Below are 25,180 nucleotides of genomic sequence, written 5' to 3'. Positions count from 1 at the left end.
AGGCGTGGCCAGGTGTGTGAGGGGAAGTCATGTGATGTCAGCTCCGCCCCCGATCAGCCTGATTCTATCACAGCCGCTGAGTAAGTCCTGGGCTACGCACAGACTGCACACACTGGGGAATCATTACATGGTGAGCGGCTGTTATCTGGGAGTGTCAGGTAATACGCAGGTGTGGCCAGGTGTGTGAGGGGAAGTCATGTGATGTCAGCTCCGCCCCTGATCAGCCTGATCCTATCACAGCCGCTGAGTAAGTCCTGGGCTACACACACACTGCACACACTGGGGAATCATTACATGGTGAGCGGCTGTTATCTGGGAGTGTCAGGTAATACGCAGGCGTGGCCAGGTGTGTGAGGGGAAGTCATGTGATGTCAGCTCCGCCCCCGATCAGCCTGATTCTATCACAGCCGCTGAGTAAGTCCTGGGCTACGCACAGACTGCACACACTGGGGAATCATTACATGGGGAGCGGCTGTTATCTGGGAGTGTCAGGGATAATGCAGGTGTGGCCAGGTGTGTGAGGGGAAGTCATGTGACATCAGCTCCGCCCCCGATCAGCCTGATTCTATCACAGCCGCTGTGTAAGTCCTGGGCTACGCACACACTGCACACACTGGGAATCATTACATGGTGAGCGGCTGTTATCTGGGAGTGTCAGGTAATACGCAGGTGTGGCCAGGTGTGTGAGGGGAAGTCATGTGACATCAGCTCCGCCCCCGATCAGCCTGAGTCTATCACAGCCGCTGAGTAAGTCCTGGGCTACACACAGACTGCACACACTGGGGAATCATTACATGGTGAGCGGCTGTTATCTGGGAGTGTCAGGGAATACGCAGGTGTGGCCAGGTGTGTGAGGGGAAGTCATGTGATGTCAGCTCCGCCCCTGATCAGCCTGATCCTATCACAGCCGCTGAGTAAGTCCTGGGCTACACACACACTGCACACACTGGGGAATCATTACATGGTGAGTGGCTGTTATCTGGGAGTGTCAGGTAATACGCAGGCGTGGCCAGGTGTGTGAGGGGAAGTCATGTGATGTCAGCTCCGCCCCCGATCAGCCTGATTATATCACAGCCGCTGAGTAAGTCCTGGGCTACACACACACTGCACACACTGGGGAATCATTACATGGGGAGCGGCTGTTATCTGGGAGTGTCAGGGATAATGCAGGTGTGGCCAGGTGTGTGAGGGGAAGTCATGTGACATCAGCTCCGCCCCCGATCAGCCTGATTCTATCGCAGCCGCTGAGTAATTCCTGGGCTACACACAGACTGCACACACTGGGAATCATTACATGGTGAGCGGCTGTTATCTGGGAGTGTCAGGGAATACGCAGGCGTGGCCAGGTGTGTGAGGGGAAGTCATGTGATGTCAGCTCCGCCCCCGATCAGCCTGATTCTATCACAGCCGCTGAGTAAGTCCTGGGCTACACACAGACTGCACACACTGGGAAATCATTACATGGTGAGCGGCTGTTATCTGGGAGTGTCAGGTAATACGCAGGCGTGGCCAGGTGTGTGAGGGGAAGTCATGTGACGCCATCTCCGCCCCCGATCAGCCTGATTCTATAGCAGCCGCTGAGTAAGTCCTGGGCTACGCACACACTGCACACACTGGGGAATCATTACATGGTGAGCGGCTGTTATCTGGGGGTGTCAGGTAATACACAGGCGTGGCCAGGTGTGTGAGGGGAAGTCATGTGATGTCAGCTCCGCCCCCGATCAGCCTGATTGTATCACAGCCGCTGAGTAAGTCCTGGGCTACGCACAGACTGCACACACTGGGGAATCATTACATGGTGAGCAGCTGTTATCTGGGAGTGTCAGGTAATACACAGGCGTGGCCAGGTGTGTGAGGGGAAGTCATGTGATGTCAGCTCCGCCCCCGATCAGCCTGATTCTATCACAGTAAGTCCTGGGCTACGCACACACTGCACACACACTGGGGAATCATTACATGGTGAATAACTGCAAACGCATTTGCTGCTAATTGCAGGGCAGGATTTAATTCTGTCTGGGTGGTGGCCATCTGATCGTATGGCCCTGAAGTGATCAGGTCTGAATAACCCCCTAATGTCTCAGTGTAGTGGGGGAGCCCCGAGGTTCTGACACCCCGATCCAGGAAGGGCAGGAATAGGAGCTGGTTTTGGGTTCCACTGGGCCCTGAATTCTAGAACAGATGTGCAGGACGGAGACCTGGGGTCAGAGGTCACTAATGGAGATTTATCGATTCAGCCGATTAGATGATACCAGATGTCTCTCTCCAATGGGACAGTGTTCAGGTGGATGCTCAGGGACCCCAAAAAGATTCCTTTACTCTCCACAATGATCTGTAATCTGTAACCCTCCAGCTGTGATACGGAGAACTCCACCTGTGAATATATATCACATACAGTATATACAGTATGTCACATGCTGCAGTGTATACTTATACTGTACTATAACGTACTATACTGTACTATAACGTACTACACTGTACTACACTGTACTACAACGTACTATACTGTACTATAACGTACTATACTGTACTACAACGTACTGCACTGTACTATAACGTACTATACTGTACTAAACTGTACTACACTGTACTATAACATACTATACTGTACTATACTGTACTATACTGTACTACAACGTACTATAATGTACTATACTGTACTATACTGTACTACAACGTACTATAACGTACTACACTGTACTATAACGTACTATACTGTACTACACTGTACTATACTGTACTATAACGTACTATACTGTACTACAACGTACTGCACTGTACTACAACGTACTATACTGTACTACACTGTACTATAACGTACTATACTGTACTATACTGTACTACACTGTACTATAATGTACTACACTGTACTATACTGTACTACAACGTACTATACTGTACTATAACGTACTATACTGTACTACAACGTACTGCACTGTACTATAACGTACTATGCTGTACTAAACTGTACTACACTGTACTATACTGTACTATACTGTACTACACTGTACTATACTGTACTATACTGTACTACACTGTACTATACTGTACTACACTGTACTACAACGTACTATAATGTACTATACTGTACTATACTGTACTACAACGTACTATAACGTACTATACTGTACTACAACGTACTGCACTGTACTACAACGTACTATACTGTACTATAACGTACTATACTGTACTACAACGTACTGCACTGTACTATAACGTACTATACTGTACTACACTGTACTATAACATACTATACTGTACTATACTGTACTACACTGTACTATAATGTACTACACTGTACTATACTGTACTACAACGTACTATAATGTACTATACTGTACTATACTGTACTACAACGTACTATACTGTACTATAACGTACTACAACGTACTACACTGTACTATAACGTACTATACTGTACTATAACGTACTATACTGTACTATACTATACCGTACTATACTGTACTATACTGTACTATACTGTACTATAACGTACTACACTACTATAACGTACTATACTGTACTATACTGTACTATACCGTACTACACTGTACTATAACGTACTATACTGTACTGCACTGTACTATACTGTACTATAACGTACTATACTGTACTATACTGTACTATAACGTACTATAACGTACTATACTGTACTACACTGTACTATACTGTACTATAACGTACTATACTGTACTATACTGTACTACAACGTACTATAACGTACTATACTGTACTATAACGTACTATAACGTACTACACTGTACTATACTGTACTACAACATACTATAACGTACTATACTGTACTATAACGTACTACACTGTACTATACTGTACTATAACGTACTATACTGTACTATAACGTACTATAACGTACTATACTGTACTATAACGTACTATACTGTACTATACTGTACTATAACGTACTACACTTCTATAACGTACTATACTGTACTATACTGTACTATACCGTACTACACTGTACTATAACGTACTATACTGTACTATACCATAACGTACTACACTGTACTATACTGTACTATAACGTACTACACTGTACTATAACGTACTATAACGCACTACACTGTACTATAACGTACTACACTGTACTATACTGTACTATAACATATTATACTGTCCTATAATGTACTACACTGTACTATAACGTACTACACTGTACTTTAACCTACTATAATGTACTACACTGTACTATAACGGACTACACTGTACTATAACATACTACACTGTACTATAATGTACTATAACGTACTACACTGTACTATAACGTACTATATACTACACTGTACTATAACGTACTACACTGTACTATAACGTACTATACTGTACTATACTATAACGTACTACACTGTACTATAATGTACTATAACGTACTACACTGTACTATAACGTACTACACTGTACTACACTGTACTATACTGTACTATAGTGTACTACACTGTACTATAATGTACTACACTGTACTATAACGTACTACACTGTACTATAACGTACTACACTGTACTATTACGTACTATAACGTACTCACTACTTACATCAGATTCCTCCTAATGCCCACCGCTGCTCATTCCAACATAGCCAGAATCAAGCATTTAATTCCCTCAGAAGACCTTCCTAAAGTCATACATGCATTTATATCATCACGACTAGACTACTGCAATGCTCTCTACCTGGGTCTTCCAGCAAAAGAATTGCACCGCTTGCAGCTGGTACAAAATGCAGCCGCCAGACTATTAACTAACCAGCCCCGCTCCTGCCACATAACTCCCATTCTCTACGCCCTTCACTGGCTACCTGTAAAATGGCGAATTGTTTTCAAGATTGGCTTACTCACTTTCAAGGCCCTACATGACCAGGGCCCAAGGTACCTGCAACAGCTGCTGATCCCTTACTGTCCTACTCGATTACTACGATCCACTGAAGAAGGACTACTAACAGTACCCAGAATCTCCCTGAATTCATCTGGGGGTCGAGCTTTCAACTTTGCTGCTCCAACTCTGTGGAACTCTCTCCCTCGCACAGTGCGAGAAGCGCCCACTATAGAATCCTTTAAAAATAGACTAAAGACATACTTATTTACTCAAGCATTTCACTGACATCTACTGTTAAGCTTGTTTTGTATTTCGAGCTGTAAAGACAATGTGTGAAGCACTTTGAGTCCTATTGGGAGAAAAGTGCTATATAAATATCATTATTATTATTATTATTATTATTCCCTCCCAGGCGCTCATAACACAGCAAAGAGTGCCCACTAACCAGACCCGGGAGCTCATAACACAGCAAAGAGTGCCCACTAACCAGACCCGGGCGCACATAACACAGCAAAGAGTGCCCACTAACCACACCCAGGCACTCCATAACACAGCAAAGAGTGCCCACTAACCAGACCCGGGAGCTCATAACACAGCAAAGAGTGCCCACTAACCAGACCCGGGCGCTCATAACACAGCAAAGAGTGCCCACTAACCAGACCCGGGAGCTCATAACACAGCAAAGAGTGCCCACTAACCAGACCCGGGCGCACATAACACAGCAAAGAGTGCCCACTAACCACACCCAGGCACTCCATAACACAGCAAAGAGTGCCCACTAACCAGACCCGGGAGCTCATAACACAGCAAAGAGTGCCCACTAACCAGACCCGGGCGCTCATAACACAGCAAAGAGTGCCCACTAACCAGACCCGGGCGCTCATAACACAGCAAAGAGTGCCCACTAATCAGACCCAGGACCTCCATAACACAGCAAAGAGTGCCCACTAACCAGACCCGGGCACACATAACACAGCAAAGAGTGCCCACTAACCAGACCCGGGCGCTCATAACACAGCAAAGAGTGCCCACTAACCAGACCCGTGCGCTCGTAACACAGCAAAGAGTGCCCACTAACCAGACCCAGGCACACATAACACAGCAAAGAGTGCCCACTAACCAGACCCGGGCGCTCATAACACAGCAAAGAGTGCCCACTAACCAGACCCAGGCACTCCATAACACAGCAAAGAGTGCCCACTAACCACACCCAGGCACTCCATAACACAGCAAAGAGTGCCCACTAACCAGACCCGGGCGCTCATAACACAGCAAAGAGTGCCCACTAACCAGACCCGGGCACACATAACACAGCAAAGAGTGCCCACTAACCAGACCCGGGCGCTCATAACACAGCAAAGAGTGCCCACTAACCAGACCCAGGCACTCCATAACACAGCAAAGAGTGCCCACTAACCACACCCAGGCACTCCATAACACAGCAAAGAGTGCCCACTAACCAGACCCGGGCGCTCATAACACAGCAAAGAGTGCCCACTAACCAGACCCAGGCACTCCATAACACAGCAAAGAGTGCCCACTAACCACACCCAGGCACTCCATAACACAGCAAAGAGTGCCCACTAACCAGACCCGGGCGCTCATAACAAAGCGAAGAGTGCCCACTAACCAGACCCAGGCGCTCATAACACAGCAAAGAGTGCCCACTAATCAGACCCAGGCACTCATAACACAGCAAAGAGTGCCCACTAATCAGACCCAGGCACTCCATAACACAGCAAAGAGTGCCCACTAACCAGACCCGGGCGCTCATAACACAGCAAAGAGTGCCCGCTAACCAGACCCGGGCGCTCGTAACACAGCAAAGAGTGCCCACTAACCAGACCCGGGCGCTCGTAACACAGCAAAGAGTGCCCACTAACCAGACCCGGGCGCTCGTAACACAGCAAAGAGTGCCCACTAACCAGACCCAGGCGCTCATAACACAGCAAAGAGTGCCCGCTAACCAGATCCAGGCGCTCATAACACAGCAAAGAGTGCCCACTAACCAGACCCGGGCGCTCATAACACAGCAAAGAGTGCCCACTAACCAGACCCAGGCACTCCATAACACAGCAAAGAGTGCCCACTAACCACACCCAGGCACTCCATAACACAGCAAAGAGTGCCCACTAACCAGACCCGGGCGCTCATAACAAAGCGAAGAGTGCCCACTAATCAGACCCAGGCACTCCATAACACTGCAAAGAGTGTCCACTAACCAGACCCGGGCACTCATAACACAGCAAAGAGTGCCCGCTAACCAGACCCGGGCGCTCGTAACACAGCAAAGAGTGCCCACTAACCAGACCCGGGCGCTCGTAACACAGCAAAGAGTGCCCACTAACCAGACCCGGGCGCTCATAACACAGCAAAGAGTGCCCACTAACCAGACCCGGGCGCTCATAACACAGCAAAGAGTGCCCACTAACCACACCCAGGCACTCCATAACACAGCAAAGAGTGCCCACTAACCAGACCCGGGCGCTCATAACAAAGCGAAGAGTGCCCACTAACCACACCCAGGCACTCCATAACACAGCAAAGAGTGCCCACTAACCAGACCCAGGCACTCCATAACACAGCAAAGAGTGCCCACTAACCAGACCCGGGCGCTCATAACAAAGCGAAGAGTGCCCACTAACCAGACCCAGGCACTCCATAACACAGCAAAGAGTGCCCACTAACCAGACCCGGGCGCTCATAACAAAGCGAAGAGTGCCCACTAATCAGACCCAGGCACTCCATAACACAGCAAAGAGTGCCCACTAATCAGACCCAGGCACTCCATAACACAGCAAAGAGTGCCCGCTAACCAGACCCGGGCGCTCGTAACACAGCAAAGAGTGCCCACTAACCAGACCCGGGCGCTCATAACAAAGCGAAGAGTGCCCACTAACCAGACCCAGGCGCTCATAACACAGCAAAGAGTGCCCACTAATCAGACCCAGGCACTCCATAACACAGCAAAGAGTGCCCACTAACCAGACCCGGGCACTCATAACACAGCAAAGAGTGCCCACTAATCAGACCCAGGCACTCCATAACACAGCAAAGAGTGCCCACTAATCAGACCCGGGCGCTCATAACAAAGCGAAGAGTGCCCACTAACCAGACCCGGGCGCTCATAACACAGCAAAGAGTGCCCACTAATCAGACCCAGGCACTCCATAACACAGCAAAGAGTGCCCGCTAACCAGACCCGGGCGCTCGTAACACAGCAAAGAGTGCCCACTAACCAGACCCGGGCGCTCGTAACACAGCAAAGAGTGCCCACTAACCAGACCCGGGCGCTCATAAAAAAGCGAAGAGTGCCCACTAACCAGACCCAGGCGCTCATAACACAGCAAAGAGTGCCCACTAATCAGACCCAGGCACTCCATAACACAGCAAAGAGTGCCCACTAATCAGACCCAGGCGCTCATAACACAGCAAAGAGTGCCCACTAACCAGACCCGGGCGCTCATAACACAGCAAAGAGTGCCCGCTAACCAGACCCGGGCGCTCGTAACACAGCAAAGAGTGCCCCCTAACCAGACCCGGGCGCTCGTAACACAGCAAAGAGTGCCCACTAACCAGACCCGGGCGCTCGTAACACAGCAAAGAGTGCCCACTAACCACACCCAGGCACTCCATAACACAGCAAAGAGTGCCCACTAACCAGACCCGGGCGTTCATAACACAGCAAAGAGTGCCCACTAACCAGACCCAGGCGCTCATAACACAGCAAAGAGTGCCCGCTAACCAGATCCAGGCGCTCATAACACAGCAAAGAGTGCCCACTAACCAGACCCGGGCGCTCATAACACAGCAAAGAGTGCCCACTAACCAGACCCAGGCACTCCATAACACAGCAAAGAGTGCCCACTAACCACACCCAGGCACTCCATAACACAGCAAAGAGTGCCCACTAACCAGACCCGGGCGCTCATAACAAAGCGAAGAGTGCCCACTAACCAGACCCAGGCGCTCATAACACAGCAAAGAGTGCCCACTAATCAGACCCAGGCACTCCATAACACAGCAAAGAGTGCCCACTAACCACACCCAGGCGCTCATAACACAGCAAAGAGTGCCCACTAATCAGACCCAGGCACTCCATAACACTGCAAAGAGTGCCCACTAACCAGACCCGGGCGCTCATAACACAGCAAAGAGTGCCCACTAACCAGACCCAGGCGCTCATAACACAGCAAAGAGTGCCCGCTAACCAGACCCGGGCGCTCGTAACACAGCAAAGAGTGCCCACTAACCAGACCCGGGCGCTCGTAACACAGCAAAGAGTGCCCACTAACCAGACCCGGGCGCTCGTAACACAGCAAAGAGTGCCCACTAACCAGACCCGGGCGCTCGTAACACAGCAAAGAGTGCCCACTAATCAGACCCAGGCACTCCATAACACAGCAAAGAGTGCCCACTAACCAGACCCGGGCGTTCATAACACAGCAAAGAGTGCCCACTAACCAGACCCAGGCGCTCATAACACAGCAAAGAGTGCCCGCTAACCAGATCCAGGCGCTCATAACACAGCAAAGAGTGCCCACTAACCAGACCCGGGCGCTCATAACACAGCAAAGAGTGCCCACTAACCAGACCCAGGCACTCCATAACACAGCAAAGAGTGCCCACTAACCACACCCAGGCACTCCATAACACAGCAAAGAGTGCCCACTAACCAGACCCGGGCGCTCATAACAAAGCGAAGAGTGCCCACTAACCAGACCCAGGCGCTCATAACACAGCAAAGAGTGCCCACTAATCAGACCCAGGCACTCCATAACACAGCAAAGAGTGCCCACTAACCACACCCAGGCGCTCATAACACAGCAAAGAGTGCCCACTAATCAGACCCAGGCACTCCATAACACTGCAAAGAGTGCCCACTAACCAGACCCGGGCGCTCATAACAAAGCGAAGAGTGCCCACTAACCAGACCCAGGCGCTCATAACATAGCAAAGAGTGCCCACTAACCAGACCCAGGCGCTCATAACACAGCAAAGAGTGCCCACTAACCAGACCCGGGCACTCGTAACACAGCAAAGAGTGCCCACTAACCAGACCCGGGCCCTCCATAACACAGCAAAGAGTGCCCACTAACCAGACCCGGGCCCTCCATAACACAGCAAAGAGTGCCCGCTAACCAGACCCAGGCGCTCATAACACAGCAAAGAGTGCCCACTAACCAGACCCAGGCACTCCATAACACAGCAAAGAGTGCCCGCTAACCAGACCCAGGCGCTCCATAACACAGCAAAGAGTGCCCACTAACCAGACCCGGGCGCTCATAACACAGCAAAGAGTGCCCGCTAACCAGACCCAGGCACTCCATAACACAGCAAAGAGTGCCCGCTAACCAGACCCAGGCACTCCATAACACAGCAAAGAGTGCCCACTAACCAGACCCGGGTGCTCATAACACAGCAAAGAGTGCCCACTAACCAGACCCAGGCACTCCATAACACAGCAAAGAGTGCCCACTAACCAGACCCAGGCGCTCATAACACAGCAAAGAGTGCCCACTAACCAGACCCAGGCGCTCATAACACAGCAAAGAGTGCCCACTAACCAGACCCGGGCGCTCATAACACAGCAAAGAGTGCCCACTAACCAGACCCGGGCGCTCGTAACACAGCAAAGAGTGCCCACTAACCAGACCCGGGCGCTCGTAACACAGCAAAGAGTGCCCACTAACCACACCCTGCTTAATGTGTGTATTGCCAATAGTGCCATCAGCCCGCAGTGCGATTATAGACGTTATACCCGTGTCACTTACCAGCTTGTTGAAGGTGGGAGCTGGAGACTTTGAAAGGGATTTTATTTTGTGTTTGGATATTTCGGAGGCCCCGGAGTAGGCGCAGATGGTGACGCTGACGACGGTGGTGGAACCATCTGGCAAGTACTGAACACAGAGAAATCAGATCAGACGTATGTAAAACATTCAGTGCCGTGTGTGTGTACATATGGGTGCGTGCGTGTGTACATATGCGTGCGTGCACAAATCCCACACCCTGACTGAGTGATCCCCTGTTGCGGATTTTGCCTAGGGAGTGGGGGGGGGGGGGGGCTAGGCCTGTGTGCAATCCTCTCCTGGGACCCCGCCTCTCCAGTCAGCAGCGCTGTAGTCTCTGAACACTAACTAGGAGACTCTAGCGCAGTGGTTCCCAACCTTTTTTCTCTCCCGTACCCCTTAATTAGGCTTTTCGTTGATAAGTACCCCCTCCTCTCACTTTGAAATATGGACAGTACTTAGCGGTATGCGGATCCTTATGCATGTCCTTATATTAAGGAGTAGTATACAGCAAGGAATCATGCCCTTCTGTGTCTAGACACTGGTTGTGTATTATCTCCAGGATTCCCGCCAACACCGGTAGGATTAATGCAGCTGCATCCTCCACCTTTGTCAGTGCTGGGTAGATAACTGCTGATGTCTAAGGGCAGCATGGGAAGCTCCCAGTGGATTGCTAGTCAGGCATCTGACACAACATGGTTTGTCTCCATGGCAATGGGTCTTCTTCAGCCATCAAAAGACCTTTTCATCGTCCGCCATTACCAATATTATTTTCAAGTACCCCCAACTGGTTTGCAGAGTACCCCCAGGGGTACTAGTTCCCCAGGTTGGGAACCACTGCTCTAGCGCATGTGGCAGAGCGCAAGAGAGGGAACATTAGAGTGCAGGAAGGGGAGTAAGTGCAGGAGGGGGAGTGAGAGTGCAGGAGGGGGAGTGGCAGAGTGCTAGACAGGGAACATCAGAGTGCAGGCGGGGGCATGGCAGAGTGCAGGAGTGGGAAGTGACAGAGTGCAGGAAGGGGAGTGGAAGAGTGCAGGCGGGGGCGTGGCAGAGTGCAGGAGGGGCACGACAGAATAGAGGGGGTGTGACAGAGTGATGGAGAGGAAGTGGCAGAGTGCAGGAAGGGGAAGTGGCAGAGTGCAGGAGGGGAAGTGGCAGAGTGCAGGAGGGGAAGTGACAGAGTGCAGGAAGGGGAAGTGACAGAGTGCAGGAGGGGAAGTGACAGAGTGCAGGAGGGGGAAGTGGCAGAGTGCAGGCGGGGGCGTGGCAGAGTGCAGGAGTGGGAAGTGACAGAGTGCAGGAAGGGGAGTGGCAGAGTGCAGGCGGGGGCGTGGCAGAGTGCAGGAGGGGCACGACAGAATAGAGGGGGAGTGACAGAGTGATGGAGAGGAAGTGGCAGAGTGCAGGAAGGGGAAGTGGCAGAGTGCAGGAGGGGAAGTGACAGAGTGCAGGAAGGGGAAGTGACAGAGTGCAGGAGGGGAAGTGACAGAGTGCAGGAGGGGGAAGTGGCAGAGTGCAGGAGGGGGAAGTGGCAGAGTGCAGGCGGGGGCGTGGCAGAGTGCAGGAGTGGGAAGTGACAGAGTGCAGGAAGGGGAGTGGCAGAGTGCAGGCGGGGGTGTGGCAGAGTGCAGGAGGGGCACGACAGAATAGAGGGGGAGTGACAGAGTGATGGAGAGGAAGTGGCAGAGTGTAGGAGGGGAAGTGACAGAGTGCAGGAGGAGGAGTGGCAGAGTGCAAGAGAGAGAATATTAGAGTTCAGTAGGGGGCGTGGCAAAGCACAAGAGAGGGAACATTAGAGTGCAGGAAGGAGAGTGAGAGTGCAGGAGGGGGAGTGACAGAGTGCAAAAGGGGGCATAGCAGAGTGCAGAAGGGGGCATGGCAGAGTGCAGGAGGGGCGTGGCAGAGTGCAGGAGGGGGCGTGGCAGAGTGCAGAAGGAGGAACAGAGGGTTATATTCTATGGAGGGGGCATAGACCGTTAATCTTTTAGACACAACAAATGATGGAACTTACAATATTTCTTAGGTGTTTTAGGAGAACGGAGAAGATGGGGGGAGAGAATGAGCAGTGCAGCTGGACCCCTCGCTCCGACACTACAATAAGACACAGTTACAGTATATGACACAAGACATATTCTACATGATCTGACAAATGATACAGTGACCAAATCCGTTGTGTCTGCTACAAGAACATCCACCATTATTACTAATAGTATCAGTGTCATAGCCCCCGTTCCCCTCAATGCCCCAGCGTAACATTACTCTGAGTTGTCCTAGTGTTATAACTAATAACGGGATACATGGACCTTCCGTGGTAATGTTACCCGGACCCTACTACATTTACCCGAGTCTTGGTGTTATACATGTTACAGCTTACTACAGTATGTGCGTGTGTCACTGTGTGTGTGACAGAAGCACTAGCGTTATAGGAATACACACACGTATGATTGCACTACTCTAGTCCAGGACAACATTCCTGCGCTTCTGACCAATGTGACATACTGTATATGTGTCACTAGTTATGTAACCAATGCTGTGCCTCTGCCGTCCTAGACTGTGCCTGTACCTGCTGGGGTATAGCTACAATAGTTGGACATTGCCCATGGACCTTATTCCTTTTTGAGCTTTTTTCCTTGGGCGATTCGCTGGCTGCAGGAGCGAGAGGAAGAATTGCTGCTTGTACTTGGACAAATCTACGTCAATCCAACATCTAGCTAAGAATGAAGAATCGACGTCAGTTATGTATGTTGTAGTGTGTGTGTAGTCCATTGCGCTGCTGAACACCTACCCCATAACCTATCTACCAGGAACAACTGGGGCATATAATACGGCTAATATCCGGCAGCAGTGCCCAATTTGTGCGATATAATTGCAGTAAACGTTCCGATTTCAACGAGGCTGAAGTTGGCTTCTTATTCAGAAAATGTTCGTATTAAACCAATGAAATGAAGCAGGATCATTAAATTATTATTGTTCAAACGAAAAAATATCCATGAAACAAATCTCAACTGTATATTGCCTGTGTCAATGCGACATAGAAATTCATCATTGTGAATAAATAGCTGGTGTCCTGCAAGGGTTAAACAGCGTTGGTCAAACAGTACGACACAGGAAACCCGCACAGGGGGGTCACTTACATATGACCAACTTGCATTTTCTTTTGACCAACAAGGATTTGGGCAGAAATAGGGCAAAAAGGGGGCATAGGTCCCAGATTTCCTCATTGTGAATAAGTAGCTGTATTTTGCGATTACGTAGCCAACTTCAGCCTCGTCTGATTTCAGGCATCTGCCCATAGAGGAAAGGGGTCCTGGGGAAACGATCATATATTAGTTAGATGCATCCGTGTCGTACCTGCTGCACCCGCTGGGTACCCGTCCCGGACGCCTCTGGGGTCAGTAAGTTTCCCACTCTGCGGAAACAGAACGTTCCATTGTCAGGATGATGTCACAGTCATTTATCAGCAAATGTCCCATAGGCTGGTGCCTGACACACATATGACTGGTGAATCTGTTACTTATACACAGATACCCTCCCCCTCCCCCCCCCCCCCCCCCCCCGCATACAGTACATCAGTACATGCCCTAACACTGAGGTGCCACTACTGAGATTATACAGTTGTGCGCATAACTCTACATACCCTAGCAGAATTTGCAATTGGCCATTTGTCAGAGAATATGAATGTTAACTCACAAACTTTTCTTTCACTCATGGTTAGTGGTTGGGACTGACAAAATAGGCAGCACCCCCCCCCCCCCACACACACACACAAAATCACCCCAAACATATACACGTGCAATCTCACACCCCTGTAATAGCACCCGTGCGATCTTACACCCCTGCAATAATACCCGTGCAATCTCACACCCCTGCAATAATACCCGTGCAATCTCACACCCCTGCAATAATACCCGTGCGATCTCACACCCCTGTAATAACACCCGTGCGATCTCACACCCCTGTAATAACACCCGTGCGATCTCACACCCCTGTAATAACACCCGTGCGATCTCACACCCTTGTAATAACACCCGTGTGATCTCGCTCCCCTGCAATAACACCTGTGCGATGTCACACCCCTGCAATAACACTTGTGCGATCTCACACCCCTGCAATAACACCCGTGTGATCTCACACCCCTGCAATAATACCCGTGCGATCTCACACCCCTGCAATAATACCCGTGCGATCTCACACGCCTGTAATAACACCCGTGTGATCTCACACCCCTGTAATAACACCCGTGCGATCTCAAACCCCTGCAATAACACCCGTTTGATCTCACACCCCTGTAATAACACCCGTGCGATCTCACACCCTTGTAATAACACCCGCGTGATCTCACACCCCTGCAATAACACCCGTGTGATCTCACACCCCTGCAATAATACCCGTGCGATCTCACACCCCTGTAATAACACCCGTGTGATCTCACACCCCTGCAATAACACCCGTGTGATCTCACACCCCTGCAATAACACCCGTGTGATCTCACACCCCTATAATAACACCTGTGTGATCTCACACCCCTGCAATAACACCCGTGCGATCTCACACCCCTGCAATAATACCCGTGTGATCTCACACCCCTATAATAACACCTGTGTGATCTCACACCCCTGCAATAACACCCGTGCGATCTCACACCCCTGCAATAACACCCGTGCGATCTCTAACCCCTGCAATAACACCCGTGCGATCTCACACCCCTGCAATAACACCCGTGCGATCTCACACCCCTGCAATAACACCCATGTGATCTCACACCCCTGCAATAACACCCGTGTGATCTCACACCCCTGCATCAATAGTGAGCCAGGATTGTGGCTCCGGAGAGATGCGTTTCTACAGTCCAGATATACAGGTGACAATGATACTATTTCCTTCTGATCTGCCTTACACAACGTCCAGTAACAGCTTCCAGTAACAGCGTATCACACTGGGAAACGAGATTGATCCTCATGTGAGGCATCTTCCAGAGCGTTTATCTTAGCAGGAGCGGAGGAATCAGCAAGTTTTATAACAAGTGAAATATCTTCATCATGTGGAGAAATGTATCGGAAACAGGCAACACAAGGTCACGGCCGCCAGACGCAGCGCAGGAAGAGAGTCTGCTACAGGATCAGCTTCCCCCAAGTGGTCTACAGCAAATAGGCCCCACTCCAGCCATACGGTTATACATGGTGGGAGCTACGCAAGTCCTGCCGCTGCCTTCTCTCTCCCCTGTACAGAGTCTCTTACACCCTCGTGTATAACCCACATGGCCCCCAGCTGGCCCACACTTTGGGGCCAAAGTGGAGAACACAAGTGGGCCGCAGTTACCCCAGCATAGCGTGTACAGGTATAAATGAGTATTTGCCCTAGGCGTGGGGCAAGAGACGTGTCTGAGGGAAATCAGTTTTACGTGGCTAAGCCATTCCACGAATATGCTCCCTCTGAAGCCCAGGTGAGACCATGCTGCAGGCCAGGTCCACCTATTCCACCACAAGTGGAGATGCGCCACAGATGCGTATATTCCCGGACTGCGGCACACAGACACAGCTCTGGAATCAGCCCTGGTGGGGTGACGGGGTACTTACATTCCTCAGACAATGATCTGATCCCAGGGGAGAGATTTAAGCATCAAGAAGACTCCGAGTTATCATAAAGTCTTATACCTGAGAGCACAGAGGGTGGATAATGCTGACATTACACTGGGTCCATCCCAGGCTTAGGGGTGTCGGATGGGACCATAGGCTCAGATCAGCAATGGGAATGCTGCTGGAGAATGAAGGAAGCCCAATGTATCAGTGGAAGGCTGGAAGGACAGAGGTGGTCTCTCAGGACCCTCTATGACTTCAGCATGTTACATCCAGAAGTGAATTCCCTGTCTTCTCATTGGATGCTGCTCTCGCTGCTGGTGCACTTGGGATGAGAGGACCAATGAATGTTGTCGGCCTTAGCAAGGGGCCTGAGAGTTCATTCCGGGCTTTGCACACACAGCCAACAGTGCATAGAGAGGATGGCTGAGCCAAGTATCTCCCAGCATAACCACAGAACCATTTCAGTCAACCTGTGGACATGTTTGATAGGGCATCTCTGATGTCTGTATGTGGACATGTCTGCTGAGGGCATCTCTGGTGTCTGCCTGTGGACATGTCTGCTGAGGGCATCTCTGATGTCTGTCTGTGGACATGTCTGCTGAGGGCATCTCTGATGTCTGTCTGTGGACATGTCTGCTGAGGGCATCTCTGGCGTCTGTCTGGGACATGTTTGATAGGTTATCTCTGGCGTCTGTCTGTGGACATGTCTGCTGAGGGCATCTCTGGCGTCTGTCTGTGGACATGTCTGCTGAGGGCATCTCTGGCGTCTGTCTGTGGACATGTCTGCTGAGGGCATCTCTGGCGTCTGTCTGTGGACATGTCTGCTGAGGGCATCTCTGGCATCTGCCTGTGGACATGTCTGCTGAGGGCATCTCTGGCGTCTGTCTGTGGACATGTCTGCTGAGGGCATCTCTGGCGTCTGTCTGTGGACATGTCTGCTGAGGGCATCTCTGGCATCTGCCTGTGGACATGTCTGCTGAGGGCATCTCTGGCATCTGCCTGTGGACATGTCTGCTGAGGGCGTCTCTGGCATCTACCTGTGGACATGTCTGGTGGGGGCATCTCTGGCATCTGCCTGTGGACATGTCTGCTGAGGGCATCTCTGGCATCTGCCTGTGGACATGTCTGGTGATGGCATCTCTGGCATCTGCCTGTGGACATGTATGCTGAGGGCGTCTCTGGCATCTGTATGTGGACATGTCCGCTGAGGGCATCTCTGGCGTCTGTCTGTGAACATGTCTGGTGGGGGCATCTCTGGCATCTGCCTGTGGACATGTCTGGTGGGGGCATCTCTGGCATCTGCCTGTGGACATGTCTGGTGGGGGCATCTCTGGCATCTGCCTGTGGACATGTCTGGTGGGGGCATCTCTGGCATCTGTCTGTGGAAAGGTCTGGTGGGGGCATCTCTGGCATCTGTCTGTGGAAAGGTCTGCTGAGGGCATCTCTGGCATCTGCCTGTGGACATGTCTGGTGGGGGCATCTCTGGCATCTGCCTGTGGACATGTCTGGTGGGGGCATCTCTGGCATCTGCCTGTGGACATGTCTGCTGAGGGCATCTCTGGCATCTGCCTGTGGACATGTCTGGTGATGGCGTCTCTGGCATCTGCCTGTGGACATGTCTGGTGATGGCGTCTCTGGCATCTGCCTGTGGACATGTCTGGTGATGGCGTCTCTGGCATCTGCCTGTGGACATGTCTGGTGGGGGCGTCTCTGGCATCTGCCTGTGGACATGTCTGGTGGGGGCATCTCTGGCATCTGCCTGTGGACATGTCTGGTGATGGCGTCTCTGGCATCTGCCTGTGGACATGTCTGGTGATGGCATCTCTGGCATCTGTCTGTGGACATGTCTGGTGATGGCGTCTCTGGCATCTGTCTGTGGACATGTCTGGTGATGGCGTCTCTGGCATCTGCCTGTGGACATGTCTGGTGATGGCATCTCTGGCATCTGTCTGTGGACATGTCTGGTGATGGCGTCTCTGGCATCTGCCTGTGGACATGTCTGGTGATGGCATCTCTGGCATCTGTCTGTGGACAAGTCTGCTGAGGGCGTCTCTGGCATCTGCCTGTGGACATGTCTGGTGATGGCATCTCTGGCATCTGCCTGTGGACATGTCTGCTGAGGGCATCTCTGGCATCTGTCTGTGGACATGTCTGCTGAGGGCATCTCTGGCATCTGCCTGTGGACATGTCTGCTGAGGGCATCTCTGGCATCTGTCTGTGGACATGTCTGGTGGGGGCATCTCTGGCATCTGCCTGTGGACATGTCTGGTGGGGGCATCTCTGGCATCTGCCTGTGGACATGTCTGGTGGGGGCATCTCTGGCATCTGCCTGTGGACATGTCTGGTAATGGCGTCTCTGGCATCTGCCTGTGGACATGTCTGCTGAGGGCATCTCTGGCATCTGTCTGTGGACATGTCTGCTGAGGGCATCTCTGGCATCTGTTTGTGGACATGTCTGGTGGGGGCATCTCTGGCATCTGCCTGTGGACATGTCTGGTGGGGGCATCTCTGGCATCTGCCTGTGGACATGTCTGGTGGGGGCATCTCTGGCATCTGCCTGTGGACATGTCTGGTGATGGCATCTCTGGCATCTGCCTGTGGACATGTCTGCTGAGGGCGTCTCTGGCATCTGCCTGTGGACATGTCTGGTGAGGGCGTCTCTGGCATCTGCCTGTGGACATGTCTGGTGGGGACATCTCTGGCATCTGCCTGTGGACATGTCTGGTGATGGCGTCTCTGGCATCTGTCTGTGGACATGTCTGGTGATGGCGTCTCTGGCTAGTTCTCAGGAAGATGTGACACACACAAGCCCAGAGGTGGTGTCTGTGGCTCTGATTGTCCTTCCCCATCACTCTGTCAGACTGCGGACGCTGCATACAAATGAATCGGTTACTTGCTGAACGTCCTCCAGGACCTACAGGAGATGCCACCTTCCGCTGTGAGAGGAACATGAGGGGACAGAATCCTATTCAGAACAGTCAGGGGGCTGCTTCATGTGGACAGATGGATGTAGGCGTGGAATAGACCCGATTTACATAGGACCAAAAGATTCACAGAATGGAACATCGCTATTAAAATTGATGGAAATAAGTCCAGGATCCTACTGGAATATCAGGAGCAGAAGGGGAGAGGTAACTATGCGCGGATGGATAACCGGCACGTTCCTGACCGACCAATCACTGCGGAGATCACTGCGAGTAGATAGCGGACGCCCAGACAGAAAGACAACCCGTCCTGTGCAAGGCTGTGAGTAAATGACAAATAGATCGCTAATCGCTATCCGCTCGTACATCCGTCCGCACTCACTCGCCATCGTCAGTGCACCTCTGACCCTTCCACCACTGTGCGACAGATTAGGCTGATCGGGGCGGCACTGACGTCACAGACCCTCCCTGATAACGCCTGGGCACACCTGCGGCAATGACACCGGCATCCTGTCCCCCAACTTGCCAGGGGATTTACATTAGATCTATACGCAATTTGTTTTGCTATTTGGGCTCACGTATGCACGCTACAATCTGTATGCATGGGTAGTCAGTCGATAATCGATAGGATTGCCAATTTGCACACAAGTGATCAACTCTGAATAACCCCCTAAATCCATCCTTTCCTGGGTACAGGCTACTGGCATGTTTTCTGTGTAGTACTACAAGTCTCAGCATGGCAGCAGCTCACCATTTTCTGGATCCTCTGAATCCCCTTTACCGTCTTCTTCCTAATGAACTGCGAGAACGAGGACTTTGTCTCCCCGGCTTTCTTTGCAGCGTCCAGTGGCGACATGGTGGCGAAGGCGTGGATCAGGAAGTTTAGTTTTACCGCTACGCATTGTAAACTCTCCGCAATTTTACTGGTGAGATAAAACAGAAAAGTATATGTAAGAGGTCAGCTGATCGCGGCGTAAGGTTATGTAGCAGGGGTTCCCGAACTACTTTCTCCAGAAGAGGAATCAGGTTTGTACGGTAACAAGTCTATGTACTAAGCCATGGAGAGGAAGAAAGTACTAGCCAATAAGCTCCTTACTGTCCCCTGTACTCAGAACCCCCCCCCCCCCCAGGAGTCTAAGGGCCCTAGGCTGAGAGCAGAGGGTCCCCTCTTTCCATGGGTACAAGAATTGTAAAAATCGGCCCATTGGGAACTGGGGATATCGGACTTCAAAGCAGTGGTTCCCATCCAAGCCTGTTAATTGCTCTTCCCAGTCAGATATTTCAGCTTCTGTCTGACTTAGAGTATTTCTGAGGGTATATTCCAAATTCCACACACCTGGTATGTAGTTTTATATTCTCGTTGGTAGATTGCTCGACCTCCTGAACTCTGATAACCTAGTCCCCAATACCTAATAACTGGAGATATCTGCAGTCAAGCAAGCTGTCCTCCCACCAGAAAATTATGAATAATAAGCCCACACCACTATACACCCCTCCTCTGCGTATTAAACATCCTCTACCTCCCTGGAAGTTATGGGGGAAATTTACTAAAGGAAATTTGTAAAAAAAAGGTGTATTTGTATCCAGAAATACACTTATTTTTGACATTTACTATCCCAAAAATACGGCAATTCGTATTGATAACACATCAATACGAATTGCCGTATTTTCGGGATAGAAAATGTCAAAAATAAGTGTATTTCTGGATACAAATACACCTATTTTTACACCTATTTTTTTCAAATTTCCTTTAGTAAATTTCCCCCTATGTATCAGGGCCCCTTCATTCAGCCCAATGCCCCCTTCTACATTGCTATGCCCAGGGGCCTACACTGCTGTTGACGCCCCTGTATGTATATAAATGTATGTATGTGTATATATGTGGGTGTATATACTGTATATATATATATATAATATATATATATATATATATATATATATATATATATATATATATATATATATATATATATATATATAGCAATGCGGTCCGGCACTCACTCCAATATGTCATCTGCCCGGTGCCCATCCAATGGAATGGTTAGTTGAAGAAAGAGACTGGCACTCAGAGGTCTTAGTGAAAACGTGTATTCACAACAAGTTAAAAAACATCCAACGTTTTGGGGCTGCGCCCCTTTGTCAAGGTGTATGTGATCACATACACCTTGACAAAGGGGCGCACCCCGAAACGTGGATGTTTTTTAACTTGTTGTGAATACACGTTTTCACTAAGAACTCTGAGTGCCAGTCTCTTTCTTCAACTATATATATATATATATATATATATATATATATATATATATATATATATGAAAAGAATAGGGTGCGCTGAATGTACCACTAAATGCTTAATATATAATAAATCAATAAAATAGATAAAAGGAAGTAAACATTTATTGGTGGTTTGTTCAGCAATGCATTTTCATTTCACTGTTTTGGTTTCTCAAACTTGTGCCACATATAATGTAGATGCGCGGCCGACGCGTAATAGCATTTTAGAGAGAAGGGTCATCGCCCCTGATGGATACAGCAGCAGACAAAGTATTACATACGTTGTCTGCTGCTGTATCCATTTGTTTGGTCTTGACAAAGGCCCCTGTTGAGGGCCGAAACGTTGACTTCTATGATGTCCTGATGAATTGACGAATAAAACTTGTTTGCTTTTGCACAATCTCAGTGCTGGTGAGTGCCTACTTCTCTCTAAAATGCCATTATTGGGATGGACAATCCTCTAAAGTGGAGCACCACCCTGTGTCTGTCTTAATGGACTGAGTGCAGTTCCTGCTCCAATGTGTAAATGTGTATATATATATATATTTTTTTTATTATTATTATTATTATTATTTATATACATTTGGTCTATCTATAAAACTTTAACTGACCGGCATATACTGGGGCACCTAAGTGTCCATCTCCGTGCTTTGCTCAGCCCTCTGGAAACCCCCTTCTGAAAATCCTGCGTTTGCCCCTGGTAGGGATGGCGATCCCTAGGCCGGAGGCTTCTGCATGCAGGGGTATCACTGGAGTAGGGATGATGATCCCTAGGCCGGAGGCTTCTGCATGCAGGGGTATCACTGGAGTAGGGATGACGATCCCTAGCTTCTGCAGCCGACTGGACGATCCCTAGGCTTCTGCATGCAGGGGTATCACTGGAGTAGGGATGGCGATCCCTAGACCGGAGGCTTCTGCATGCAGGGGTTATCACTGGAGTAGGGATGGCGATCCCTAGGCCGGAGGCTTCTGCATGCAGGGGTATCACTGGAGTAGGGATGGCGATCCCTAGGCCGGAGGCTTCTGCATGCAGGGGTATCACTGGAGTAGGGATGGCGATCCCTACACAGGAGGCTCCGGTATCACTGAGTAGGGATTAGACAGGAGGCTTCTGCATGCAGGGGTATCACTGGAGTAGGGATGGCGATCCCTAGGCCGGAGGCTTCTGCATGCAGGGGTATCACTGGAGTAGGGATGGCGATCCCTAGGCCGGAGGCTTCTGCATGCAGGGGTATCACTGGAGTAGGGCTGGCGATCCCTAGGCCGGAGGCTTCTGCATGCAGGGGTATCAATGGAGTAGGGATGGCGATCCCTAGGCCGGAGGCTTCTGCATGCAGGGGTATCACTGGAGTAGGGATGGCGATCCCTACACTGGAGGCTTCTGCATGCAGGGGTATCACTGGAGTAGGGATGGCGATCCCTACACTGGAGGCTTCTGCATGCAGGGGTATCACTGGAGTAGGGATGACAATCCCTAGGCCGGAGGCTTCTGCATGCAGGGGTATCACTGGAGTAGGGCTGGCGATCCCTAGGCCTGAGGCTTCTGCATGCAGGGGTATCAATGGAGTAGGGATGGCGATCCCTAGGCCGGAGGCTTCTGCATGCAGGGGTATCACTGGAGTAGGGATGGCGATCCCTAGGCCGGAGGCTTCTGCATGCAGGGGTATCACTGGAGTAGGGATGACGATCCCTACACCGGAGGCTTCTGCATGCAGGGGTATCACTGGAGTAGGGATGGCGATCCCTACACCGGAGGCTTCTGCATGCAGGGGTATCACTGGAGTAGGGATGGCGATCCCTACACTGGAGGCTTCTGCATGCAGGGGTATCACTGGAGTAGGGATGACGATCCCTAGGCCGGAGGCTTCTGCATGCAGGGGTATCACTGGAGTAGGGATGGCGATCCCTAGGCCGGAGGCTTCTGCATGCAGGGGTATCACTGGAGTAGGGATGGCGATCCCTAGGCCAGAGGCTTCTGCATGCAGGGGTATCAATGGAGTAGGGATGACGATCCCTAGACCGGAGGCTTCTGCATGCAGGGGTATCACTGGAGTAGGGATGACGATCCCTACACTGGAGGCTTCTGCACGCAGGGGTATCACTGGAGTAGGGATGGCGATCCCTAGGCCGGAGGCTTCTGCATGCAGGGGTATCACTGGAGTAGGGATGGCGATCCCTAGACCGGAGGCTTCTGCATGCAGGGGTATCACTGGAGTAGGGATGGCGATCCCTACACTGGAGGCTTCTGCATACAGGGGTATCACTGGAGTAGGGATGGCGATCCCTAGACCGGAGGCTTCTGCATGCAGGGGTATCACTGGAGTAGGGATGATGATCCCTAAGCCGGAGGCTTCTGCATGCAGGGGTATCACTGGAGTAGGGATGGCGATCCCTACACTGGAGGCTTCTGCATGCAGGGGTATCACTGGAGTAGGGATGGCGATCCCTAGACCGGAGGCTTCTGCATGCAGGGGTATCACTGGAGTAGGGATGGCGATCCCTAGACCGGAGGCTTCTGCATGCAGGGGTATCACTGGAGTAGGGATGATGATCCCTAAGCCGGAGGCTTCTGCATGCAGGGGTATCACTGGAGTAGGGATGGCGATCCCTAGGCTTCTGCATGCAGGGGTATCACTGGAGTAGGGATGGCGATCCCTACACTGGAGGCTTCTGCATGCAGGGGTATCACTGGAGAAGGGATGGCGATCCCTACACCGGAGGCTTCTGCATGCAGGGGGAGCACTGGAGTAGGAATGGCGATCCCTAGACCAGAGGCTTCTGCATGCAGGGGTATCACTGGAGTAGGGATGATGATCCCTAGGCCGGAGGCTTCTGCATGCAGGGGTATCACTGGAGTAGGGATGGCGATCCCTAGGCCAGAGGCTTCTGCATGCAGGGGTATCACTGGAGTAGGGATGACGATCCCTAGACCGGAGGCTTCTGCATGCAGGGGTATCACTGGAGTAGGGATGACGATCCCTAGACCGGAGGCTTCTGCATGCAGGGGTATCACTGGAGTAGGGATGGCGATCCCTAGGCCGGAGGCTTCTGCATGCAGGGGTATCACTGGAGTAGGGATGGCGATCCCTACACTGGAGGCTTCTGCATGCAGGGGTATCACTGGAGAAGGGACGGCGATCCCTAGGCTTCTGCATGCAGGGGTATCACTGGAGTAGGGATGGCGATCCCTAGGCTTCTGCATGCAGGGGTATCACTGGAGTAGGGATGGCGATCCCTAGGCCGGAGGCTTCTGCATGCAGGGGTATCACTGGAGTAGGGATGGCGATCCCTACACTGGAGGCTTCTGCATGCAGGGGTATCACTGGAGAAGGGATGGCGATCCCTAGGCTTCTGCATGCAGGGGTATCACTGGAGTAGGGATGGCGATCCCTACACCGGAGGCTTCTGCATGCAGGGGTATCACTGGAGAAGGGATGGCGATCCCTAGGCTTCTGCATGCAGGGGTATCACTGGAGTAGGGATGGCGATCCCTAGGCCGGAGGCTTCTGCATGCAGGGGTATCACTGGAGTAGGGATGGCGATACCTACACTGGAGGCTTCTGCATGCAGGGGTATCACTGGAGAAGGGATGGCGATCCCTAGGCTTCTGCATGCAGGGGTATCACTGGAGTAGGGATGGCGATCCCTACACCGGAGGCTTCTGCATGCAGGGGTATCACTGGAGAAGGGATGGCGATCCCTACACCGGAGGCTTCTGCATGCAGGGGTATCACTGGAGTAGGGATGGCGATCCCTACACCGGAGGCTTCTGCATGCAGGGGTATCACTGGAGA

General features: G+C 51.1%; 1 protein-coding gene across 1 annotated transcript in view; it reads right to left on the bottom strand.

Moving 5' to 3' along the window:
* Nucleotides 1–1,474: 1,474 nt before the first annotated feature.
* Nucleotides 1,475–25,180, bottom strand: part of PIK3C2G (phosphatidylinositol-4-phosphate 3-kinase catalytic subunit type 2 gamma) — a 154,169-nt gene continuing 130,463 nt past the window's right edge. Inside the window, exons 21-25 of the mRNA XM_083180727.1 lie at nucleotides 19,867–20,038; nucleotides 13,964–14,021; nucleotides 12,624–12,703; nucleotides 10,598–10,723; nucleotides 1,475–2,371 (exon numbers count right to left, since the gene is read on the bottom strand). Of these exons, the coding sequence (XP_083036853.1) occupies nucleotides 2,231–2,371; nucleotides 10,598–10,723; nucleotides 12,624–12,703; nucleotides 13,964–14,021; nucleotides 19,867–20,038 (577 nt within the window). The 3' untranslated portion in view covers nucleotides 1,475–2,230. The remainder of the gene's footprint in view (nucleotides 2,372–10,597; nucleotides 10,724–12,623; nucleotides 12,704–13,963; nucleotides 14,022–19,866; nucleotides 20,039–25,180) is intronic.

This window comes from Crinia signifera, chromosome 4 (assembly GCF_055691185.1).
Source record: "Crinia signifera chromosome 4, ASM5569118v1, whole genome shotgun sequence".
Classification (NCBI taxonomy): domain Eukaryota; kingdom Metazoa; phylum Chordata; class Amphibia; order Anura; family Myobatrachidae; genus Crinia; species Crinia signifera.
The sequence above is the reverse complement of the archived record's forward strand: the minus strand, read 5'-3'. Positions and strand labels throughout refer to the sequence as shown.